This window comes from Amblyomma maculatum, chromosome 3 (genome assembly GCF_055883805.1).
Source record: "Amblyomma maculatum isolate TAMU_Amacu chromosome 3, ASM5588380v1, whole genome shotgun sequence".
Lineage (NCBI taxonomy): Eukaryota > Metazoa > Arthropoda > Arachnida > Ixodida > Ixodidae > Amblyomma > Amblyomma maculatum.
This window is the reverse complement of record NC_139346.1, coordinates 130,327,587-130,353,486: the sequence shown is the minus strand read 5'-3', so window position 1 is coordinate 130,353,486 and position 25,900 is coordinate 130,327,587. Positions and strand designations below refer to the sequence as shown.

The 25,900-nt window shown below is 45.5% G+C and overlaps 1 protein-coding gene across 1 annotated transcript; it reads left to right on the top strand.

Annotated features, from left to right (window-relative positions):
* The first annotated feature begins 91 nt into the window (after positions 1–91).
* CCT6 (chaperonin containing TCP1 subunit 6) lies at positions 92–24,219 on the top strand. Its single transcript, XM_084598045.1, has 10 exons — positions 92–458; positions 1,453–1,516; positions 4,173–4,307; positions 5,673–6,064; positions 9,950–10,109; positions 10,279–10,361; positions 13,344–13,588; positions 15,966–16,202; positions 19,781–19,853; positions 24,064–24,219. The coding sequence occupies exons 1-10, from the start codon at positions 322–324 to the stop codon at positions 24,131–24,133; spliced, it is 1,596 nt and encodes a 531-aa protein (XP_084454171.1). The 5' UTR covers positions 92–321; the 3' UTR covers positions 24,134–24,219.
* Positions 24,220–25,900: the final 1,681 nt, after the last annotated feature.

Sequence of the window (25,900 nt, the reverse complement as noted above, 5' to 3'; positions counted from 1 at the left end):
AACCAAGTGTGCGCTCAAGTGCACACAAGTGCTCAAGTGCTCAAGTGCACACAAGCAGCAAAAACAAGGCAGTGGAAACAACAACGAAACGACGCCTTGAGCACTGGTGGCGAGGACGTCTGGACAATATATTTTTTGTGAACAACGCACTAGCGTTGTATGGAACGTTTGTTATAGGCCTGATCCAGAACCGACTGCGATCACCCGTTGAAAAGGGTTTGGGCCACATCATCATCATCGTCAGCAGCAGCAGCAAGTTTCATTCGGGCGGCGTTGCAGTCAGGTTGGTGTGTGAGCACGTGAAGAGCAGAGTTTGTTGAAATGGCTGCAGTGTTAACGTTAAACCCCAAAGCTGAAGTCGCCCGGCACGCCCAGGCGCTCGCAGTCAACATCAACGCAGCCAAAGGCCTGCAAAATGTGCTGCGCTCGAATTTGGGCCCCACTGGCACAATGAAAATGTGAGTAGGCATTGTGCCATTCTAAGCCTAAGCGTTGCCGAAGAAATTTTTATTCTGCTAGCGTTGTTTCGGAGCGCTGGGTTAATAAAATCTCGCATTTCATAAATTTCTCTCATTGTGACACTCCTGATTCAGATCGGGTGCTTTAGCTGCTAAACTGTGGTGTTAAACTAGTGGTGTTTCGATCAGGTGTCTCGACGCCGAACACCGGCTCGCTGAGCGCATCTAGAAAGATCGCGTCGGCCGTCTCACTTGGTTATAGCCCGCAATGTTTCTTGGCAAATGGTCCTTCATTAACTATAAAAAAATAAATCTTATCTCTTGTTATATTTGTGTGCGTTTTTATGCCCATGTTTGACACAAGCCCATTGATTCCATATATGGCAAAGAGCGATGCACGTATGGCAGGGAAGGAGCTTTCAGTGAACGTAGCTCGGACCGCTCATTTCAAAACTGAAGTTAGTCGGTTTGAATGTTCGTGTACCGAATTCCGTTTTCACGCGATTTCTATGAACGCATGATTTGTATTGTGACATCCTCGAAAGCGCAAGCCTTGTGCTGTGCGTCTGACGAACGCCTAAGCACTGTAGGATAGTCAACAGCCACTGTAAAAGACAAACTGTCCATTATGTAAAAACTTAATGCTTGCCGTGAAAAAAACAATTACCTATATCATTTTCTGTGAGCTCCGGGGCAGTCATTTTGGAAAGATACTTTTGAAATGCATTTGAAACTTCCATAGCTTTGGCAAATATTGAGGCACAAGAACAAAGATTAGATGCATAAGAAAGCACTAATAAACCAAGGGCTTTCTTTTTCTATATGTGCTGAAAGCAGGGATCGCAACATTATGGTTGTAATGGCATCTGCGTCAGGGGAATATAGCCGAGTACCGGAGCATCCTCATGTGGACTCTGTAACCAAAGGGCCGCTACAAAAGACTTGGCTGTTGCCTTGTGATTCATTGTGTTCTGTGCATTTTTTTTTTTTTCAGGCTTGTGTCAGGTGCTGGTGACATCAAGATCACAAAGGATGGCAATGTCTTGCTGCATGAAATGGTATGTCCTACACCTGTAAATTATCTGCATTTAGCTACCACTATTATGATTGCCACACATTTAGTCTGCTACTTTCTTTTAAAGCTATCACACAGGCGTAGACTTCCCAGTATAGCGGTGCCAAGGTGAAGCAGAGTGGAGATTGGGAAAAAGAATGAGCGTGCTCTCTGATCACGATGCTGGAGTCAGTATTTTCTTCTTGACTGTTCAGCTTTGTGCAAGCTGACCCTGAAAACAAGTTCGATGGCTGAGTCGTTGGAATGTTTGCTTCACATTCAATCTGCTTTGTAATTTTTACTTCTGTTAGTAAGTGCGTAATGTTCCATTCTCAACGCTAAGCCCCAATCATATTTGCGGGTAGCATCTGGAGGGCATTTCTTTTACTATAAAATAATGCAGCAATATAAAGTGTCCTCTACCAGGTAGTTTTCTGTAACAAAGCTTGGCCACAGGCTTTTTGGACTAATGCATAATAGCTGAGTATGGGCAGAGGTTGACTCGCACTAATCTGAACTGCATAGCAAGCTGTTCTCACTCCAGCCCCCGCCTGATTTCTCCTCACCTTCATCTGATCCAGGAGCACCAGTCAGTCGATGCTCACGCAGTAATTTAAAAAAAGTGACCAACTGTACATTCGGCATAGTTCAGCTACCTGCATGCTGAGCTTCCAAGGCTTTTTGTGCCTCACTTGTGACTACTGATTCGCAGAAACAAACATGCACTCACCAAAATGTTGTGAAAGAAAAAAAAAAGGAAGAAACGTTTTGGGCCCGTACGGGTCCCTTGATCACATAGAGTGCTGCATGGAGCGACGGCTGTTTACATACAGTTAAAATTGCATAGTGTCCGATTGTAGATCTCTGGAAGATTTCCACATGTATACATACCTCCCGACCTGGCTAACAATAAAAAATGCGTAAACCGAGCGAGCGAGCATTCTGTATGCTTCCGGTATGAGCGAAGCACTGTCACACATACTCAAAGGATATGATGTTCAAATCTCTCATGTGCCTACCAGCAAGTAGAAGCAACAGCTGGTCCGGAGAAAAGACCGTCTAGATATCTCAAGATACCCGGGCATGGTGTACAAGATACCGTGTGGAATCTGTGACGCTGCCTACATAGGCGAAACCGAAAACTTCAGACGCAGGCTCAGAGATCATCAGAATGACGTCACGAACGGCTGCTTCACATCTAATGCTTTGGCAGAACACAGTGTATCAACGGGACACACCATCGATTGGGACGAAGCATCAGTCATTACCACAGAAAAAAACTGATCATCGCGGCTTCTTTTAGAGTCTTTGATATTCATAGCATGAAGCATGCGCTTAACAGGACGCGGGGAAATCTTCCAGAGATCTACAATCTGACACTATGCAATTTTAACCATATTTAAGCAGCCATCATTTCATGTAGCGCTCTATGTGATGAAGGGACCCGTACGGACCCTGAAACATCGCATTCTTTTTTTTTTTTTTCAAAAATATTTTGCCGAGTATATCTTTTTTTCTGCAAAGTTCGCTCCTTGCCAGGCGGTATTCCGTCAAACCCTGAACTATATACTACTGATTCCCCACCCCCAGATTGTGAAGTCACAGTCAACGTGTCAGTTGCGGATCATTCAAATGGTGCTTTCACATGGCATCATTTGTCTGACCATATTAAACCCTGGATAGAGCCTACCAAAATTGTCTCTTTAACGTTTGGATGTCCACTTGTGGTGCTTTCACACTAAAAAAGAAAAATCGGCTATGCTTTTGATAGCACAGCAGATTTTTACTGAAAGGGATCCTAAATAGAATGTTGAAACAATGATCCAAATGGGAAGATGTGCACTTTTTCGGATCCCGATTTTGCTAATTTCATGCTGCTGTATGTTGTGTTTTGGCTGATAAAAACAGTTTGGTTTAGCCACTGGCTGAGCTCCAGCTTTGTTAAAAGCTTCATTGTGAGGGAAACATGCCGTAGTGCAGTTACTTGCTGCTTAGCTATGAAAACTGGAGTTTTATTTAGGATTTAGTGATCACTTCTCTTTCCTGAGTGCAAAAAGAAAGAAAGGTAGCTATAGAAGAAAAAGATCAATCGATGCTCATGCCCTGATTCGGTGAACGTTGATGCAGGCTTGTTGTGTGCCTCGTGTCATTGCATTTTTTTTTTGGGGGGGGGGGGGGGGGGGGGGCTGAAGTGCTGGCGAACTTTACATTGATGCACCATTTCCGGAGGCCACATCTCGGAGGTCTTGATGAACAGCTGAATTGCAGGTTGTCACATCCTTGTCCTGCGTGGTTTAACACACTTCGTCTTGGGCTCCAGGCCAAGCACGATTCTGGCTCGTTTGTCCTGCTTACATGCTGCATCCTGAGCAGTCTTCGGCATGATGCTATTCTGCCTCGCCCGGCACAGTTCTGTCAAAAAATGCTATAAGGGAGTGGCTGGTGATGGAAAAGGAAAGCAACTTCATTTGTGTGTGTGTGAGAAGCTGTTCCTTTTCCTATTTTCGTGCAATGCACAGTTTATTGCAGCATTCATATTTGTATCTTTGCACATGTACAGTTTAAAGTGTTGGGATTTGAAGGTGTCAGGTCAGGCACTGTGCATCTCCCAGATGTTGGCTGACAGCTGCATGCTCTAAAATGTCTGCATTTTCTTGCAGCAAATTCAACTTCCCACAGCAAACCTCATTGCACGAGCCTCAACAGCACAGAACGACATCACCGGTGATGGGACGACGTCCACCGTGCTCATCATTGGAGAACTGCTCAAGCAGGCCGACCTATACGTTTCTGAGGTTCGTTGCTCTCATTGTAGCTCATCGTGTCTCGACATATTTTATTACTTCTACATTGCATTCATTTAGTTGACGTTACCTTAAGGACTGTGCTTAGTTTTAAACACTGCTGCATTCATGGCTGAGGGGTTATGTACGCACGCAGCTGGCAACGTGATACTGAGTATGAAGCAATCGGATTAGAGACATCATTTCACCAGTTTTGATAGCGGTATATAATTAGTTTTAATTGTTTTCCTCTATGAGACTGGAATATTTGTTATGGAGCTATTGTTAGTGTCCGAATAAAGGCCTTATAGTACTACTATTGCATTAATGTTTGTGAATAAATGATCTGAACATGGAAACGACATTAAAGCAGTCAGTCGGTGCAATGGTGGCAGGTGTGAAAAACATTTAATGGTTATGGCTGACATAGTGAGGTTAAGGAGGACGTGGATCTTCAAAATTTTTATTAACCTGTCGGCATTATGAAATCTTTAAGAGACGTGTATTTTTGTGTGCAGATTCTAAATTTGTCTAATTTCATGTCAAGCAATACCTTGAGCACTTATGCAATACGCTATGAGAGGTTTTTGGCGAGCTCTCAAGATGCTTTTTCTTCAGGGAAATTGGGAATATCAGTGTTTTTGGTTTTTGGTTTCTCCTGACATCAAGGAATGCCATAAGAGCAAAATTACCACCTTGCCTGTCACAGCAGTTGAGTGGTGTGGTGTTGAAGCTGCCACTTCGGGAACAGTCATGCAAACTTTTTTTTCGATTTTTGAAGTGGCAACTTCAAAACCTCAAGACTCAACTTTGATAAGCAGGATGACCATTTCAGTGTTAATTCATTTCTTGAATTCAAGAGAAACCAATGGCATGCATTTCAGCAAGTTGTTTGCAGCAAAGTATATAAAAAGCTCATCACAAAACGGAGTTTGAGGAATTTCTTGTGTAAAATTAAGACTAATTTAGAATCTGCATCAGAACGCATATTTCCTCAAAATTTCAGTCTAGTTGCATCTTTAATAAAGAGCTTTTAGACTTTTGTTCCCGTCAAGTTTTCTTTTGCAGTGTGGAATGATGCTAGGCTGCCCCAAACACACTTACTGCCCTTGGCAACGAGACAGAATTTTTCTGCAGTATGCATGCTGCTGGTGTGTGCAAGACGACTGTCCTGTGTGAGGTGTATCAATAGAGGGTGGCACAGTATCCAAAAAAGGTAGTCAGTTTGCCACATTGTATTGCATATTAGCACAGGAGCGAAGAATTTAAAGCAAGTTACGTTCTGCCACCTAGTGGTGATTCATGACACCACTAATGCTCACTAAGTTGGGTGACCAGGGCATGTGAAGACCCTTGTGCTCTCTTCTCCCCGTGCAGGGTCTGCACCCACGGATCCTTGCAGATGGCTTTGAGAAGGCCTTGGAGAAGTCCCTGGAGGTGCTGGAGTCGCTCAAGATCACCCCGAGCGAGGTGGACCGAGACCTTCTGGTGCGGGTGGCCCACACTGCACTGGCCACCAAGGTGAGCCCCGAGCTGGCCCAGCACCTGACCGAGGTGTGTGTGGATGCCGTGCTGGCCATCCAGCGGCCGGAGGAAGCACTCAACCTGCACATGGTGGAGATCATGGAGATGCAGCACAAGACTGACATGGACACCCAGCTGGTCCGGGGCCTGGTGCTCGACCATGGCGCCCGCCACCCTGACATGAAGAAGCTGGTCAAGAACGCCTTTGTGCTGGCCTGCAACGTATCACTGGAATATGAGAAAACGTACGTGCTTGCAGGGGATGCACTCCCACTTTAGACACTGTTAGACACTTTAGACACGCGCGCTAAACGAAACCCGCATAAACGAAAACTCCTTTTAAATGAAACAATTTCAAAAAAAGTCATTGGTTTCATATACAATCAGTGTAGAGTCGCGCTCAAAAATCGAAACCCCATTTTGATTGCAACTTGGATAAACGAAACCGAAACTGTGCATGAGTCGTCTTTGTTGGTATTGATATCCAGAATCCAATCTTATCCAGTACCTTGCACGGCTTGTTTTTTGTTGTGCGGGTGCCATTTTGCTCTGTTCCGTGGCTGTGTTTCGTGACTTCTTACCGGCGTGCAGTATGGAAGAAGCTGCTAGAAAGCGTCCCCATAATGCATTATCTTTAAGGGGGGACACGGCTCTTCGCGGCCGAAAATCTGTCTAAAAATCGGATTTTTTATTTCATTTTTGCAGTCCTGAGATGTTTCCGCAACTACCTGCAAATTTTGGTTGAAAAATGCCTCCTAATTCGCATGTTACAGCGTTCCAAAAATGCGAATCTGAACGTTTGACCCTTTAAATTAAGGTCAAATCACGCTGAGGTTTGATCGAGCGCAGATCGAGAAATACGCGCTCCACAGCATCATTTTGGTCTCATTCGAAAGATGGTGATTCAGGCTATTCCTATGTCACAATCGGCGTCCGTGAGCAAACATCCGAAGCAGAAAACAAAGGGACAAGTTTGCGCAAAACACGCGCTGCTATTGGGCTCCAAAAGCATGTGACACAAATGACCACTTTTGGTTGGCTGCCCGCATCGACTGCTTGCGGCCTGGCGCCATTTTGAAAAGGTCGCATAGGCCTAGCTGGCTTAGCAACGTCTCGCCGTCACGACTGCGGCGTAAAACGGGGAAAATTTAGGTTCGAGCTTCATTCTGGCCGAGAAATCGAAGAAAGGTAGAGATCAGGCGCGCTGGTGACGCGGCAACGCCGCATGCTGTTATCAGCGACGAAGCGCCGACGCTCCGCGATGGGCTGATAAGCGCATAGTCGGTGGTGCTCGGCGCGACAGATAGGAGAGCAAACGATTTCCTCGAGGCGATTCCTGCTGCTTGCAAGCATCGCAATTGTGATGATGCAGTTGAAAAAGTGATACCTAAGCAGTTTTCATGGGCGCGACAGATCGAGCACTCAGAAAAGTTAGTGGCGCAGCGGCGATCGCGAAACGGCGTCGCGCGCGGCATGCAGAATCGCGAACTTTCTCGAAATAAATTTGCTTTTGAATTGCAGGGACAATTATCTCCATGGGAAACGGTGCATCCACACCAAAAACCAGTCATGACTAATTTTATTGAGTTACTGTTAGCCTTGGTAATTCAAACATATGCCCAAAACGTTTTTTGCCGATTTCTCGAAATTGAATTTTGGACAGTCACCAGATCAATATTTCTGGCCCTGCTCTTGCTAGTTATTTTCTTTAAACCTAACCTCGTGTATCTTTTGACACCAAGGTAACTGTAATGACCATACCGGAAAATGTACTGAAAAGGTAGTCTTGGCACCAAAATAGGCCTTTCCTTTGAGTCCATTTTTTTCTTTTATGGTGTAACTTTGGCTCAAATTGGTATAGAACATTAACTTTTACTTTAATCTACTTTCCAACCATTTCTGATCACATTGATATGTCAAAACTTGCCATAATTTAAATCTACATGTTCTGGCATGCTTTTCCTTGTTTTCTCGAAACAGCATTTTTGAGGGCTGCTGCAGTTTTGGAGGAGCGATATCTCTTGAACTATTTGTGCTATTGGTATCATTTCTTGAAGAGTCCAATAAGACTGAAATATATGCAATTATGATGAGGCAACATTTACACAGCTAAAGAACATTAATTAGGCAAAATTCTTAAAACTATGCACTCTACAAAAGAGACAATTATATATTTAAAATCAGCATGTCAAAATACATAAGTGATGCAAGTTTAATCCAAATCAGTCCATAAATAAAAAAAAAAAGATGTTCTAAGAGAGGTGTCTCCCCTTAAAAGCCAAGATGAAAGTTTTTGATGATGTGCCAAGGAGTCGGAAACGGCTATCGCGAAAAGGCATGGCATCCTAAAGTGCACGCTTTCAGGGATTCTGAAGGATCGTGACAAGATTTAAAAAGCATATAACAGCTGCGCTTTCGCCCATGATAGGAAAAGGATGCATCTGGCCGAACATGAGGACCTTGAGAAAGCACTTTTCCTGTGGTTCAAGCATGCTCGAAGTTCCAATCTTCCAGTGACCGGGCCTATTTTAGAGGAGAAGGCGAGAGACATTGCACTACAGATCAAAATTGAAGATTTTAAATTCAGCGATGGCTGGTTCGTTTCAAAAAGCGCCACGGCCTTGTTTTTCGCACAGTAGCAGGTGAAAGTGCGATGGTAGATAATGATGTTTGCTCTGGCTGGCAGCAGCAGAAGCTTCAAGATGTCCTTGCAAATTACAAGCCGAGCTGCGTCTTCAACGTGGAGGAAATGGCGCTTTTTAACAAGCTTTGAAGGGTCACGACTCTTCAAAACAAAACTGCCAATAAACGAAACAGATTTCCTTGTCCCCGTCGAGTTTTGATTAAAGGGAGTCCACTGTAGTTTTCAATATTTTATCTGGGACTGCAGACTATGTTTATTGGGGAGTCTGTGATCATGTTCCTTTCTGCGGTTACTTCCCAGACTGTGCCTTTTTATCTATTTATTGTTTATTTATTCTAACTTTTTCTTGGCCCCAGGACATACCTTATAAGGTGAATGTATTACGCTGCTCAAAATTTCGGACACCTGAGGAGGGCTATTTGATTTTTTGGACATTTCAAGTGTCAGCCGGGCCAACTGCCACACATTTTGTGTGGTGTTGCCGCCATCTTGTTTGTTTAATTTTTCCTTCGATAGCCTTGAAATCGGTGCCGGCCTTGCGTGCCGCTCCTCAGCTAAACTGACACTGGATCGAGGCTGTATTATTTGCCTAGCAGCTTCCGTTTCCGGGACAATGTCATTGCCGTTGCTGCTTGCCGCCGGAGTGCTTTTTTTTTTTTCGTGACTTCGACTGCTTGTTCCTCTGTGTGTTTGCTGTGCATTGCCGAGCGTAGTGAGTAGGCCTAGTCGTGGTCATGCTGGTGCGAGAGCTACATTTTGTCACTACTGTGGTTCGCATTTAATTGAATCGGCTCCAGTTAATCAAGAAGCTGTTTCCAAATTTTATAAGGAGTTATTGTGTTTTGTGCAACTGAATGAGCTGCTCTGCTCCTTATGGTGCGCATGAGTGTGTGCCGGCGGGAGAAGGGGAGCGAACCAGCACCTACACATGAAGGTTCGCAGCACGATTCGATATTTGATGCAAGGTGGCATTGGACGCAAACACACGGGGGTCCGCAAAATGTAGTGCAAATAAATACATCTGTTGATCTTTGCCTCGCTCACATTTGCGTGGATGAAAACTTCTTTTCACGTTTTTGCTATCCTGAAGTTACGCCTCCTATAATTGTGGGTTCGTATTTTATGCGGGTTTTTACCGTGGTGAGTATTTACAAGGTGTAAATAGAGTAATGTTAACAATTGCTGTGCTTGTAATTGTGTGTTCACAGCATTTCCTGCATTATGTTGCCAGCTGCATGTTTTCTGCTTATATCATTGGTGATTAGGCTCATGCATCATGGAATGAAGTCCAGATATGTAAAGGACTTGCGTGTAATAGACAAAAACACGTGAAGCCATTACCTAGCTTCAACGTCTAGCTGTGCTTCATCATTTTCAACATTACTGCACCAAATGGAGCAGCTTAAAGGCATGTGCAGTCTTATTTCTTCTGCTCTGTTCACAAAGAATTCATAGGGTTGTTGCCGCCTTCTTCATTTGTCTGCAGGGAAGTGAACGCTGGTTTCTTCTACAAGTCCGCGGACGAGCGTGAAAAGCTGGTCAAGGCAGAGCGCCAGTTCATTGAGAACAGAGTGCACAAGATCATTGAGCTCAAACGCAAGGTGTGCGACACCCCAGACAAGAACTTCGTCGTCATCAATCAACAGGTCAGGGCTTGCCCTTTCTCAACACTTGTGATGTCATGCAAGATGTGCTGTCTGCATTGCACTTAGGCCAGGCCATAGCCAAAGCATTTATTTGCCAATGTGGTGGGAGGCTCATAAGACAAATAGCATGAATTTGTACAATATTAACTTTCTTGACTGTGCTTTCCAGGGCATCGACCCAATGTCCCTGGACCTTCTGGCCAAGGAAGGAATTGTGGCCTTGAGGCGTGCCAAGCGGAGGAACATGGAGCGGTGCGTTTCTTGCTCGCATTACTCTCTAGAGCAGAAGCTGTGCCGGGAGCTACCGCATATTGTAATATAAATCGCCCCCCCCCCCCCCCCCCCCCCCCTAGCTCGCAGCCCTCACTGGCCTAAAAGAATGTTGAGCCCAAATATATCGACGTGACCGCACCACTGCGGCAACACAGCATCTCTGTCCAGCTGCACCACTCTTACGTACCGTTTATTACTGATTATAAGTCAACCTCTAATTCTCGAAACCTCCTTAGAAATTGAAACTTCTTCAGAAAGAATTTTACCCCTAATATAGGTCAACACTAAATCGCATGGCGGCCAAGACAGTCAAAGAAAGCGAAAACGTGTGTTTTCGGCCATCAGTGGTTCGCCTTTGGCTTTCGTTTGGCGTTCCTTGACGATAGTGTAAGTCCGATGGTAACAGATGCTTGGGCGATTTGATAATCCATGAGTGCAGACAGTGCAAAATAAAAAGGCAGAAACTTACGTTGCCCCCCCCCCCTTCTCTCTCTCGGTCTTTCTGCACTCGCAACTAAAAGCAATCCAAATTGTTATTTCCTTATTTCAGAGAGAAGTTGACATGCAAAACGGTTGAACGTAGTAGCTTTGTTGTTTCTGCCTGAGACCCAACAAACAGAATTTCATTGCATGCTAGCTATGACTTGGCCCGAACGTCTAAACAGATCATTCACACACACCAAAAGCATCGAAATAAAATATACTGGTATTCAGCTGCTACTGTGTTAATATTTGTTCAAAACTTAAAGGAAATAGAGAAACGGTGTTGTGCCCTTCAGCGGTGCCCCTGCGGATAGGGCTCTTGACTGCTAGCTGGAAGACATGGGTTTGATCACGGAAGCTATGGCTGCTCTTCGATGAAGGCGAAGCTGAAGGTGCTTGTGTAGTGTGCGATTGTCAGCGTACGTCAAAGAATCCCAGGTACAGTAGAACCCCGTTCATACGTTTTTCACCGGTCCGAGAAAAAAATAAACATAACAGCCGGGAAAACGCAACAGTGAGGAAGGCTCCGAAAAGGAACGAGAATGGTGCAGATTACACTTCAAACAATTTATTTCCGCAAAGTTAAGTTAGGACTTAAAAAAATCAAGAGTAATGGACTGCCATTCCTTTCGCTCGCTAGAAAACACCAGGCGCTTCTCAATAGCCTGGAAACCCGCATTGCTGTCCGCGTCGCTTTGAGGTGCGACATACCTACGGAGGAGGTCCAGAGCCGCGACCGCTTCTCCAAAGCTCGGATCTGACAAATCCTCGGAATCATGTGGCTCGAGCTCGTCATCACAATCTGCGGCTTCACTCGCGACCGATTTCGCAACAATATCACCGATACTCTGGCGGCAGCATCCACTGTGACATAGTCGTCGTATGTGAGTCTCGTGGCACCCAGCGCATCCATCGCCTCAGTGAGCTCTTGATTGCTTCTTGAAGTTAGTTCCATAGCCAAGCCTAGCCAAGACTCTTCAAAAGTCAAAATGGTGGTCGGCGCGCGTTGCCTCAGGCAGGTTCGCAGTGACCAGTTGCGACGTATCATGCGGGAACGTTTTCACAGCTACAACGTAACAACGAGGATCCTAATACATTGGATCCCACGGGAATAATGCCGGGAATAATGCCGGGAGTAATGCCGGGACCGGATGAAAGCAACGTAACAGCCGGGAAAACGCAGCAGTGAGGAGCGTAACAATGGGGTTCTACTGTATTCGTTAAATTTCTGGAGCACTTCACTACGGCCTACCTCATAGCTGATGCCACTTTTTGACTCAGTACCACATGAAAACTGAGTTGTCAAGCTCCAGCTATCATTTCTTTGCTGCTGTTTCTTCCTTTGACATGTACGATAATGTATGTGCAGGATTTTAAAAAATGTATCATCCTTGGCATGCAAGCGCTACAATTTGATAGGAGCTATATTGGCGGCGTTTATAAGTAAAGCGCAACAAAACTTGCTTGCTGTTCGTTTGTCGGTTTCAATGAACACATATTGAAATTTTCTATTACGAATCTCGAAAAAAAAAAATGCCTTTGATAATGAATATCTGGTCACTGAAGAAAAAAAATGGAAAATTAAAAGTGAGCAAACACTGTCTTGTTTATTTCGGAATTCACGTAATAGTATTGCAAACAAAATTAAACTAGAAACATATACCCTAGTGAGGAATCCCGCTCATATATATTATACAGGATTCCGTACATTGGATTTTCATTTAGGAAGGACCTGACTGAATTCGGGTGGGGCTGTCGTATCGATGCTAATTGCAGTAAGCGCTTGTTAATTCGGCCTTAATTTTTTAATGGGCCTGAAAAAAAGAACACCAGTACCTTTTGCATCGCAATAACTTTATTTAACAGACACCTACATGATGGTTCTCTGCATTTGAGATGAAATCGAAGTTGAGAACGGTGTTTCTTCCCGGTTTCATCAGGTGATTTGCTTTGCGCACACTGTTGAGATTGTTCGTCTTCATAAAATGTCCCAGCAGCATTTTGAGGATGCTTCACTGCCCAATCTATGCAGTCGAGCATTGCGGTTAAACTACAGTAAAGTGGGATATTTTACGTATTCTTTAATTTTGTGGATATTCAGAAAATTCCCAATACATATTATTTTTTTTAATAACAAACATATTCTCTTTGTATTCGAAATTTCAAATATTTGATGCACAGTTTTTTTTTTTTTTTTTTTTTATTTGCTTGCTCAATTTTTTAGATAAATTTTTGATACAAGAATGCTTTTATTCAAGCAGGACATATGCACTGTCTGGGCTAGTATTTTGTGTGGTCTGAAAATCTTTTTGATCGATACTTTGAGGTGTGCAGTTTCATGTCTGTAAGAGTTTACTAGTATTATTCTTGGGAAGAGTCCATATTCTCGCGGTAATTCACAAGACTAGTCGTGCCAAGTGCCACTTGGTTTGCTGCGAGCTGAGGTGGTCCAATGTCTTTTCCTGTGTTAAATCTCAGGCTAGCGCTGGCGTGTGGCTGCACTGCCATGAACTCTCTGGATGACCTGACCCCCGAGGTGCTCGGGTTTGCGGGCCACGTGTACGAGCACGTGTTGGGCGAGAACAAGTTCACCTTTGTGGAGGAGCTCAAGGACCCCCGCTCTGTCACCGTGCTCATCAAGGGACCCAACAAGCACACCTTGACCCAGATCAAGGATGCCGTCTACGATGGACTGCGTGCTGTCAAGAACGTTATTGAGGACGGTAAAGATGGAGTTGTGCAGGACGACTGCGTCCAATTTTCGTTTCAGCGAAAGTTTAGTTTATGGCTCGTTCTGGCTTTCTTCTTCTTTTTTTTTTCCGTGAAAGGTACATGTCTTGCTAAAAAAATTGATTTACAAATGGGACTTCTTTCTTGCCGCCTCTCAATTTAAATCGGAAGTAAATATGCGTGTACACTCACCTTAGCGGTACGTTTCCAGGAGGTAAAGAAGGTGGGAATATTCATAATTTAGAGTAGTTTTTGAATGTATTTGCTATTTTATCCGCACTGCAGTTTCACCGTGTGAACTGTTTGGGACAGCAGCATTTTGTGGGCAGAGGGATCCCTTTCATGTTGCCTCCCGGTGCCTGAAGACAAAGCGCTGATTGTTTACTCATGCCACGTCCCCCCACACTTGGCGCTCTCGAATGCAAGCAAATAGTTGCAGTTATCAAATGGTTCCCTCCTATGCCCCTAAGGCACCACAAAGAAGTCACCGCGTTCCTTCTCGTGAAGTCATGGTTCCACGTAAACGGGCGTCTCGTATGTTAGCTTTCTTTGATGCTTCACCTTTTTCCACCTAGGCACTGCAGGAAAGCAGCTGTGGTGGGTGAGCATCACTGATCATTTTTGCGTGTCGTGACCGCTCGTAAGCACATGTCCGGCTGATCACAAAACCTATTATACTACCTCAATTTGATGAAATTTCGACCATAGCGACTTGGAAATAATGTTATGTGGGTTATGTGGGAACGCCTGGTTGGAAAATAATGTAACTGTGGGAGGTGTTTTACTGCCTGTGATTTTGAGGTTACGAAACAGGAAATTGTATGAACCAGGAACATACCGACGAGGTTCTGCTGTATTTGTTTTGCAGGGTAGCAAGCCCCTTGATGGGCCTCAACAACCACCAAAACATAGTCTCAAACTGCGAAGGCGTGAAAACAAAACCACAGTGCATGTTCCACTATATGCGGTGGAGCTGGGCTGTCTGGATTTGAGAGCTAGACACTACTCTTGTGTGTTTTTATTTTGTCCGCTGCGGCTTAAAGATGCGTAGTTTTTAGGATCCTATGGAAATTGAGAACAATCTGGGCAACTGATGCGAAGCAACCACGGCAGTGCACATGACCTGTAGCTTTGCCCCTTGAGTTCGCCTCCATAAGCCAGGCCACTTCACTTCCCCAGTCTTTCTTAAAACGTTACTCTTGTTGGGAACAGCATGGCACTTGTGCATTCTCCACAGGTCCTGTCCAGAGCCTGTTCCTAAGTGGAAGGGAATTATAATAACTGTTCCTTCTTCTCAGTGTTACTCAGTATGGTTGGCAGGAGATGGTTAACATCTGTAATTTGATGCCAGACTGGCCACACTGAAAAAGTTGCACAATCAAACTGAACGATAACAAGTGACTTTGCAGGAAAACATTGGCTGCAGTGAGTGTTTCCCAGTTCCCTGCCAGCATGTAATGTAACGCATGTAATCTAAGTTGCTACGAATTTGCAAAGTTTGCAGGTCGGAGCGCGTTGTCTACAACGCACAGAATTTGGGATGATATAGAATGCACGTCACAACTACACGCTCCAGCACCAAAAGTTGCCCACGCATTACAGGTGTAGTGATTTGTGTATGGACTCCAATATACTAAGTGCCACATTACGTACTGCGAACAGTGAGGGATGGCGCATGATCGCCAGGAGTAGCCAGCTGATTTTTTGCCCTCTTACTATATAATTCAGACTTGAACTTTGTTTCAAGGGTTTGTTGAGGAGCGGCCAGACACCTAGGAGTGTGCACATTCACAGCCGACATTTTGGACTCTGGTGATTTTTTTATTCTAAAACTGGGGGGCACCAGCAATATTGCGGAGATATTTCTTTACCAGTAGTTTGGTTTTCCAAACTAGTAAGCAAGAATGGTTGTTACACAGCCAACCGGTTCTTCAGCACTATGAAAAGTGCCACCTGGGATATTGCACTAGAGTGAACCGTAATCCAGTTGTCCATAAACTGACCTACATGTGAATGCATATCCGATGCTTTTGCATTTGGGTGTTGTTCGTTTTGAGTAATGTGAATTTAGGGTCATAAGAATATTTTTCACGGCCCTTTGAGATTCGTATTGTTGAGGTTGTGTTGTATAATCCTACAACTGATTGGTCAAATCTGAATTTTTTTTCACACAAGCCATGAATTAGTCTCTCTGTAGGGGAGCTTGACTGTAGTAGGGGTCTGGTATGAGTTGTCTTACACTATCTTCCTAGCATCACATAACTTCATCTGCAGTGCCCCGAGGCTCATAGCATTGCAATAATCTAGCATGTTTTTGTTGTCTCATGCTTTGCGGTTGCTGAACCGGTTTCGCGTCGTTTCTGTGCACAGGGTGCGTGGTTCCGGGCGCGGGTGCCTTTGAGCTGGCTGCACACGCGGCCCTGACAGCGCTGCGCCCCTCGGTGGAGGGCAAGGCGCAGCTGGGGGTGCAGGCGTATGCCGACGCTCTGCTTGTCATCGTCAAGATCCTGGCATCCAACAGTGGCCTGGACCCTCAGGATGTGCTTGTGCGGCTGCAGCGGGAGCAACAGAAGGCACAGCAGCCCATCGGCCTCAACCTGCGCACAGGTGGGCACTGCTCACATTCACAAGGCAGAGTTCTTGGTTAGCCTTCGGTGTGGGTAAACTTGGTGTCCTGCCTCCCCCAAGTGCTTATGTCCTGGTAAGGCATGAGAAACAGCACTCTTCCGTACCATCTTGCAATTCCTCGCTTTCTTGCCTGATGCCATTGACAGTACGGGCAGCCCCGGTGGTAAAGGTCTTGCCAATAAAAAGGACATAAAACCTTGACGTGCAATTTGAGATTAGATGCTAATACCTCAGTCACACGGGCATTTTGAAAAGCCCTCAGTGCGATAGTCTATCGCCTCAAAGGAGTTTGAGCTCCGCTACACAGGTGGTTTCATTGGCCCTCTGTTGAGATGTTGAAGGCCTTCATGTGGTGACCCTGAGCACTCATAGCAACGCACTAGGGAATAAAATCGGGGCAGTATGATTGCTGAACAGCTATGGGACTTCAGAATGTAGAACTATTTTTTCTGAAAAGGGGCAGATAAGGGTTCAAACACTGCAGCAAGTGTGATGCCATCATTGGCACCGATACAGAAGAACCTTGGTGTGAGATGTTGAAATCTTTAGGCAACGATCAAGTTTCCGATGTGGCAGCAGCACAGCTTCTTTGAATTTTATAGCAGCTGAATAACTCTGCCATGTGAGCATGGCTCAACCAACCTTGCATATATTAGAGGTCATAATGAAGCTTGGACACTTAAAGAAGCATTTTCGTGGCACAGAAGCAAAAAAAAAAAAAGACACCTGCACGTGAGTAGCAAATGCCCAGGTTTCAGTCCCACTCGAACTTTGCATTTGTTTCCTCTATGGGTGGTTGTAAATTTGGAGATTTCAGCAGAAAGATCTTCTCCTGTACTGCCACATATTCGTCAGTCACGCCTGCTGAGTGCACCGGTCACTAATTCCTCAAATGCCCTGTGAAACAGTGTGCACCCTAAACAAGCTGGTGCTCCAAATTTCCTGCATTGCCACGTTAGGAGGTCAGATAAGCAATTATACTTTGCAATACCTTTTTTGCTGTGACTTTTGGCAACCTTTGAATATCCCGTGGATGTCGCAACCTATGAGAATCATAGATGCTTTTCCTCTTGCGTCCATCCAAAGCGTTTCATATGTTACAGTACAACCTCGTTAATTCGAAGTCATCGGGACCGCGGGAAATCTTCGAATTAAGCGGGTTTTCGAATTAACCGAACATACCAAGAAATAAGACTTAGGCAAAAAAAAGGTAACACGTTGCAGGAACGTGTTACCTTTATTTGGCATATTTTGAATTACTACTGAAAGTAATCAGAGATGCTGGTTTGCCGCGTCCGGTAGTTTGCGGCTCCTAAGGTCATGCTCTCGAGTTGGTCAAATAGACGAAACATCTCTGAACTTCCACCGCGGCACTGAACAAAACTGCGGATAACGTTCAGCGATCCGATAACTTCACCAAGAGCAGGTGCTCGGGGAGGCTCGTCGCTATCGTCGCTGTCATCGCGCATGTTCGTACCAGCAGTGATCTCACTCTCCAAGTCAGAGTAGCCAGTGTGCTCTTCGCTCTCAATGTTGATATACTCGGCGAAGCCGACTGCGTTGGACTCATCCTCTGCGCAGAGCGCATTGATGCGGTCGCAATACTCTGCTCCTTCTTCGTCAAGAATAGTAGTACATGGGTGGTCTGCATCGGCATCAACAGTGCTTTCACTGGAAAAACCAGCGTGTTCAAAACACCGCCTGATCAATGTGGGCTCCACTTGTTTCCAAGCGTACACCATGAGGCATATGGCTCCGAGGAGGTCGATGGAGTACTCCTTGCCATTGTCGTAGCAAAGGAGCATGCGCTTGAGCAGGTGGTACCGATAAATCTTCCTAGTGTAGTGAATGACGCCTTGGTCCATTGGCTGTGAGATCGAAGTGGTGTTCGGAGGTAAAAATACCATCCTGATGGCCTGGAGATGTGGAATGTTGCCATGTGCCGGGCAGTTGTCGACGACAAATAGGACATTCCTGCCCGTGGCCGCGAACTTGCGGTCAAGTTGCCGCACGTACTCTTCAAATATTGCACCTGTCATCCAGGCTTTCTTATTGTGCCTGTAGACGAGTTCATCCTTTGGCGGCAGCCACGCATTTTTGAAGCAGCGAGGCTTCCCCGTCTTCCCGACGACCAGTAGCGGCAGCTTGTGTTTACCGCACATGTTTGCGCCGAACAGCACAGTAATCCTGTCCTTGGCCTGTTTCCTACCCTTGATGGCGGTGTTCTTCACTGCGAATGTTTTTGTTGGCAGCATCTTATAAAAAAGTGCAGCCTCGTCAAGGTTGTAAACGTCGTCTGCACCGTACTCGCTAAGCAGCGGCGCCAATGTGTGGTTTCTCCTATCCTCGACAACGCTCTCGTTAGTGCTGCCGCTCTCACCACAGACGGTGAGAAAGGTTAAATTATTGCGTTCTTTAAAACAGCAAAACCATCCATTGCTGCACTTAAATTCCTCGTGCCCAAGTTGTAGAGCTAGGTCGTTGGCCTTCTCCCGCAGTAGCGTTCCATTGACGGGAAGGTGGGCAGCGTTTGCTTTCTGCAGCCAGCGAAGCAGAGCAGCTTCCACATCTTGATACGTGGGAGCCCGCACTTGTGACCGCTTCGAAGAATAGGTCTTGCCGTAAGCCTCTAGTATTTTTGACTTGTTGCTCAATATTGTGGACAACGTCAAGAGGGGCACGCCATGCCCTTTGGCCTACTCGGTCTTCGAACAAGCGCTCTTGCCTGCTTCCTGGATCAAGCAGAACTTCTGCTGCAGCGTTAAAGTCTTATACTTTGGCATTTCTGCACTGCTACGATCACAAAGCTAGCACTTCTGCGCAGTCCCGCCCAAAAAAAAACGGCACAGTAGCCGACCCCTAACCACAGCGCACAACACAAAGAAATGGCGCAGGAGAGACCGGCGCGGCGGTGGTGGTGGCGTACTTGCAGCGTCGGAGGCACGGGGGAAGAGTGAGCGAAGCACACCAAGGGATGGAGTGAGGGCGAGGTCACGTGATAAAAACCGGTATGCCCGCCGTGTTGCAGTGAAGCACGTCTTCTCCTCTGCAGGCGCGTGTTTCGGCGGTGCGCGAGGCGCACTGTGGACCGATTTTTGTGCAGAGAGTGCTCTGGCTGGGGCGCTTCGCCTATAAATCATCACCATTACTATGTGGCTTTGCCTCGCGGCTCCGTAGGGCCATCGTTTCGCCGGGTTTGCGGCGAAACATGGATCAGGCATTGCCGCATAGCAGTCCAAATTTTCGAATTAACCGGGCTGGCGCAGGCTGCCTGTTCGAATTATCCGGCCAAATTTACATTGGAAAATACGGGACCGCAGAAAACCTTCGAATTATCCGGGATTTCGAATTAAGAGTTCGAATTATCGAGGTATTGCTGTATATCCTTTCCTTTCATCCAACGTGATGTGGCTTGTCTGTCCTAAATTAGCCTCTGCACTCTCGTGATGCATCAGCGTGCATCTTCATTTACCTGTTAGCAAAGCAGTTGTGAAGTTTTGTCACATTATGGCTTTGTGTGTGTGTTAACATTATATTGAGCTTTTTTTTTTCCCCAGGTGAAGCTTTGATTCCAGCCATCGAGGGCATATTCGACAATTACTGTGTCAAGAGACAGCTCCTCAATTCCTGGTGGGTGCAGTAGAGATTTTTAGCATTTTTACTTTGTTGCCTTGCTTGGTTCCAGAAATGCTTTCTGTGCATTCATTCTTCACAGGTAGCATTGCAGTGCTTGGTGGAAGCATCTACAGTAAAGGCTCGTTAATTTGAACTTTGGTGGACCATAAAAAAATATTTAAGGGGAGATGCGGGTCGAAAAACGCGGGTTTTTTCGAAAATGACTGATTTTTTGCTTTTACTTGTTTTGTCAAGTTTAGTATCTCTACTTTCATGAAAATAAAAATCAAAGCTGAGTTTAAACAGGAAATGGGCTGAAATTACGTTTAAAGAGCGCACGGTGGCAGTTAAATGACCGAAAGTATGCTATCTTCGAGCGTCCCGCGGTCGGCATAGCGCAGTTGATCGCCGTTGCGGATCACGTGAGGAGATCAGCCAAGCCGCATTCTCCCAATCACCACAGTTGCCCGGCGTCTAAAACGCAAGCAATAATAAAAAAAAGCATGCCTACGTCGCGTTTTTCAAGCGCTGCGACTGGTTTTTAAATCACGTGGTACGAATCGAGCCTCGCCATTGGCCGCCGCGCGCGCGCATGCGGCGAAGCCCACTTGCTGGCTCCATGCTACGTCGAGGTGCGTTTCCGAGTGACGATCGTTCGGCAACTTTATCTTCGTCATGGATGAAGCACAATTGAACCAGCGCAGTCACCGAGGAGTGAAATACCGTTCTGTTCACAAATATAGAGGACGTTGGCGAAAATCGAAAGAGAAGGCTCGTCCAGTGACAACTCGACCTGTGGCAGTTAGGCCTAGTGGAACCGATGCCGATCCCTCCAGCGTTTCAGATGCCTCCGAGGAATTTGAAGCGGCGTTAGATTGTGTGAGTGCCTCGGAAAAAAAGATTGGGCATTTCTAAGGTGAGGAAATAGCCTGCGATGAGGCGTCATCTGTAGTTACTGACTTGGCAGCGGTGAACGTTCTTGTGGGTGGCGCGATTTGCCCAAGCCAGCGTTCAGGACTTCCATTATTCGGGAACCGGCCGCAAAGCGCAGACTCGCTTCGTTTCTTGAACTACTCTGTGAGAACTCTGCCTGCCCGCAATGTGTACTTTCCACAACATACTGATTGCGGCGAGTTATGGCGTGCAGGGATGCGAGCAGAGATTGACAGCGGGAGCTCGGATGAAAGCTTCGCCGTCAACGTCAAAGCTGCCGTGGCGGCCTGTTTTATAGGAATTGGATATGAGCAGCTAGTGCGATTTTCCTCAATTATTGGACTCCACAAGCCAATGCATCATAGCTTGGCACATCCAGAGAAATAACAATGCAGAAACAAATGTCCTTGAAGCTGACTGCGGAAGCGAACGCAAATCGCCGCACACTGAAGAAAAAAAGCGCATGTCGGAGTCCACTCGCTAGGGTCACAAGGGAGCGACATATGCTGCAGGAAGTTTCTAGTGCCAGTGGCTGCTCTATGGACAATTTTCTTCTTTTGTTCCAAAGTTTGATCGGAATTGAAGCTCTCTTTTTTAAATAAACATGCAATTTTAACTTCAAATGCATTTTTCTCAAAATGCAGTTTTGGGCAATTTTCAGTATTTGCCCTTCATGTTTTTGGTACTTCTGATGCTCATATCTGAATGAAATTTTGCACACATTTTCTCTGAGGCATGAGGAGTGCCATTATCTCTTTCAAAAATAAATACTGATCAAATATTTACAAAAAAAAAATAATTACCACATGGTGGTGTCTTGACAATGTAGACTTGCCAGGTTCAAATTTTTCATGTCATTAGCATACTTAATATGTACTTTATTATTAGTTTTTGGCACTCTACAGTTTATATGGATCAAAATGAGCCATCAACGATGTATGTTTATGGTAGTTTAGTATGACAAAGAAGGGGGGCAAAAGAGTGTATATTTTACACACTGTCACTAAACAGAACAAAAACTATGCAACTTACAATAAACCTAATTGGAGATTTGAAATCAGCATAAAAAACTGAATTATTAACCAGAGTTTCATAGCTCTAAGTCAAATATTAAAGAAAAAGTGTCTTCGAGTAGCATCTCCCCTTAAATTACAGCTAAGCTCCAAAATAATGAAATTACCAGGAATGACTAAATTTTTCATTTCCTTTAGTACAAAAATGGAACTGTACAGATTAATAAGTGCTAACCTGCCCTTGCAGAAATGTTACTTTATTTGAAAATGTCGTCTCCTGGTTCTGGCTTTGCAGCAGCTTCACATTTCTGATCTTTCAGCTGAGCAGGCTTTTTGTGACCACATCGTTGTTAAGTGCCAAGGAGCAGTTGGACAAGGCCAGTGCATCAAGCACATACTGCAGGCTTGCCTCCTTTTTCTTGGACTGCTTGTTGATGTCCTCGTCATCATTTTTCAGTCATGTTGCACTTATTTGAGACTGTGGCGTCATTTTTTAATTCCTGATGGACAATACTATAACAAAGCCATTCAGTTCTGGCAGTCTCTAGTCAACGCCGCGCAGCTCCTGACACGCACTAACACAAATGCAGTCTCTTCTAGCCGCTCCAACTCTGTTGAGGTGACCATTGCAACCTTTCCAGCAGCGAAGCCTGCATGCTTGATGCTTTTCTTGATCGGGAGAGGCATTTTTTTAATGGTGTGTGGACTAGATGTCGCTGGCAATGCGGTCATACCCATGGAGAGCACAAATCCATATATATGTGTGTTTTTCCACCTTGTTGAGGGAGTCTGGGTGCAACTTTGCACGCATAATAAACTGGCATAGCCTACTATTTAAGCATAGTACTAGTTTTTTCTTTGTTTTGTGAATGAGTTTTGTGAATGAGTTTTGTGCAGAGTTGTTGTTGCTGTTGCAGAATGGCTGGACTGTATTCTGAAGGTGCTTTGGGGGATAGTTTAAAAGGCTTTAACGTGATAGAAAGCCCAGTTGCGTAGAAATTTCAGCACTGTTGCCATCGTGGGCAAAAATTCACGGGCATGGCTCTGGCCATGCTGGTAGTTGGCAGGGCTTGGTATTGACTGTTCAGTGAGTTGTGTGACCTCACTAGACTTCATAATATGGCAGGAGCTGCCAACTCTGACTTCTCATTTGAAATGCCAAGATGTGATGGAAACTTTTTAGGACCCTTGAGCAATGAGTAAAACAGTTGTCCTGGACCATGCAGACACGTCCATATGGTCTGGCTAAAGTGGGGCCTCTTCGTCGTAACAATATGTCGAGGGGTCTTTGGGCAGTTTGAGAGGCGTGAATGAATATATGTGCAGTAATAGATGCACGAATGAAGGGATTTGTGAATCAGATCTGCAAGAAAGGGTGCAGACGGAGCCATTAATGCTGTCACATCATACTCTTAAAGGCGGGTCTTAAATAAGTGGAAATGTGGCTATGTTCTGTGCAGTCTGTGGGCAAATTGAAGAGGCCCATGTGAAAATCGATCCATAGTGCAGCATCTCTCGTAACTTATGTGCAGCGTTGCCATTACATACGATTATGTAAATAATTTCTTGCATAAGTTTCCAGCAAGGCCTGTACACTGCTATATAGCCATACATTTTGGGCACTTTTGTTTAACAGTACATTTGATGAGCTGGGGAGATTTTGCAGCTGCGTCATGCTCATATTAAAGGGCCCCGAAGTACTACTTGCCTCCCATGCGACTTCGCATGGGCTTGCTGGGCACTCTCTCTCATTGGGCGGGCGGAACGGGGTGTGGTTGGGGCACTGTCGCAACTTGTTTGCTTCTTTTTTTCTTTCACGCCGACATGGACTGAGTGGTTGAGGGGGAGAGGTGTAGCACCATTTTCAGTTGCCCATATCTTTAGGGCCAGTAAAGGTAGCTTAAAAATTTTTGCATTGTGGTGACGATTGATAGGTGATGGGTTACCTACCGCTCGTGCCCATTTTGTAGTTTTCGTAGTGTGCTTTTCAGGGGCCCTTTAAAGGCAGCTGACTTTCTTACTATTATTATTCCTTAAGCCTCTAGCATTTCCATCATAATTAACAACCTGGAGTTACTGGAAATTGCTGGCACATTAGAAATGTGTGCGTTGTAATTTGACTATTAGCAGATGGCTATGCTTTGCTAGACGTAATTAATACTCCCCTTCTCTGCTCCTTTTTTGGGCTTGTCATCCAAATTGAAATTTTTCACATTTTGGCTGATTTATTCATCAGTACTGTGTAATGTACTTCACTACTGCCTCTGTCTTCTTTGCAGCACTGTCATCGCAAGCAATTTACTCTTGGTGGACGAAATCATGTTTGGTGGAGTGAAGGGACCGAAGTGAACAATACAACGTTGGCACCAGGCACTCCTGCTGCTACTGCTGCTGTCCTGTTGCGCACCTTGTCTGAGAATAAATTATTGTTTGTAGTTGTGGTTTTCCTTCGGTAGTTCAGTACCAGTGCGACCCTGCAATGCCACTGAGTGTTGTGCTCTTCAGCTCAAGTAACAGTTGCAGGATTGAGCCCGGATACGGGAGCTGTGCTTCAGTGGAGGTGAACTGCAAAAGCAGTTGTGTACTAAAATAAACATTTAGGAACTGGTAGAAATTAATGGTTCATCACTACTACTGCATGTCTGGAAAGAACCCAGGCCATTTCATGCGCGATTCAAACTGACTAGCTTTTGCACTGCAGTGCAGAAGCAAATTGATTGCTTGTTGTACCTGAAACTACCTAGTTCAGGTACGAAGAGCATATTCTGTTCCGTCACACCAGTGACTGGCCGCATTTCGCATAATCATTCGAGCTGTGGCACGTAACTCGCATTAAACTTCAGGTGGTCGAAATTTAAAGTAATCTGGAGGAGGGTATTGAGATTATTGAGCCGGGCGGTCTGAATTCTCCCCTGATAGTGGCGGTCACATTTAAACTACTGCGAGACTAGGCACTCGTGTGCAGTGTTCGTGCGTTTTAAAGAGCACGATGTCTATTTGAACTCCACTGGTCAAAATTATGCGGCGTTCCTCGTAGTCTGAATTGCTTTTGGACATCGTTTGTTAACCAGATCATAATTACGGAGGTTTGAAACCGTTTCGAAGGGAATGGAGGAAGGCGTAAAATTTGCTGTTCAGGCCATATTAACTCTATGGTTCAGGCAGTCTGGGAATCCGTTAAGGCTAGCTGCACCCTTGAACTTCTGCCGGAAATCAATCTACCAAGTAGTGTCCTAAAAAAATTAAAAAAAAAAAAAAGTAAAGCTGAAGGAGGATGGTTGGTTTGTTTTTGTTTGTGGGGTTTAACGTCCCAAAGCGACTCGGGCTATAAGAGACGCCGTAGTGGAGGACTCCGGAAATTTCGACCACCTGGGGCTCTTTAACGTGCACTGACGCTGAAGGAGGACTAAACATCTTTGGGACCACCAGACCAGGGTCCCGCAAGCCGAGGCTGCAGTATGGGCCTAGTGCGCTGGTATGGAGGCGCCACTGATGATGATGATGATGATGTGGCCCAAACCCTTTTCAACGGGTGATCGCAGTCGGTTCTGGATCAGGCCTATAACAAACGTTCCATACAACGCTAGTGCGTTGTTCACAAAAAATATATTGTCCAGACGTCCTCGCCACCAGTGCTCAAGGCGTGCTCCGGAACAAGTAGCGCCACCTCCCGCCGGCGCACCCATATGTGGTATGTCTGCTCATCGGAGAGAGGCGGCGGAGTGAACGCGAAGTCTACTCTTCTCGGCAGAAACCTTGTAAGAAGAAAACGTTTGTCGGTCATTTCCTGCCTCCTGCCACACGCGTACATAACAGACACATGTACCATGTGTGTGTGTTGAAAAATAAACCAAAAGCAAAGCGAAGAAAGCCGCTACCCATTCATGCGGTCTGGTAGAAAGCCGCCGGCGCTTTGGGCGCAGCGCATCGTCGGCGCGCGAGCGCTTCTGCTGGCGGCTCTACGGGTTTTTTTCTTCTTTGAAGTAGGAATTCGGAACCCGAACAATATGGTACTTTGAAAGTAAAGACATAAATAAAACAAAAACTAGCCAGTGTGCAATGCGCAGCACTGGCTTTTCGCTTCGGTGGCAGTGTATGTAAAAACGGCATGCTAGA

Coding starts and splice junctions, on each gene's coding strand:
- CCT6 (XM_084598045.1), top strand. CDS start 322: ATGGCTGCAGTGTTAACGTTAAACCCCAAAGCTGAAGTCGCCCGGCAC. Junction 459..1,452: donor CCCACTGGCACAATGAAAAT/GTGAGTAGGCAT, acceptor TTTTTTTTTCAG/GCTTGTGTCAGGTGCTGGTG. Junction 10,110..10,278: donor TCGTCGTCATCAATCAACAG/GTCAGGGCTTGC, acceptor TGTGCTTTCCAG/GGCATCGACCCAATGTCCCT.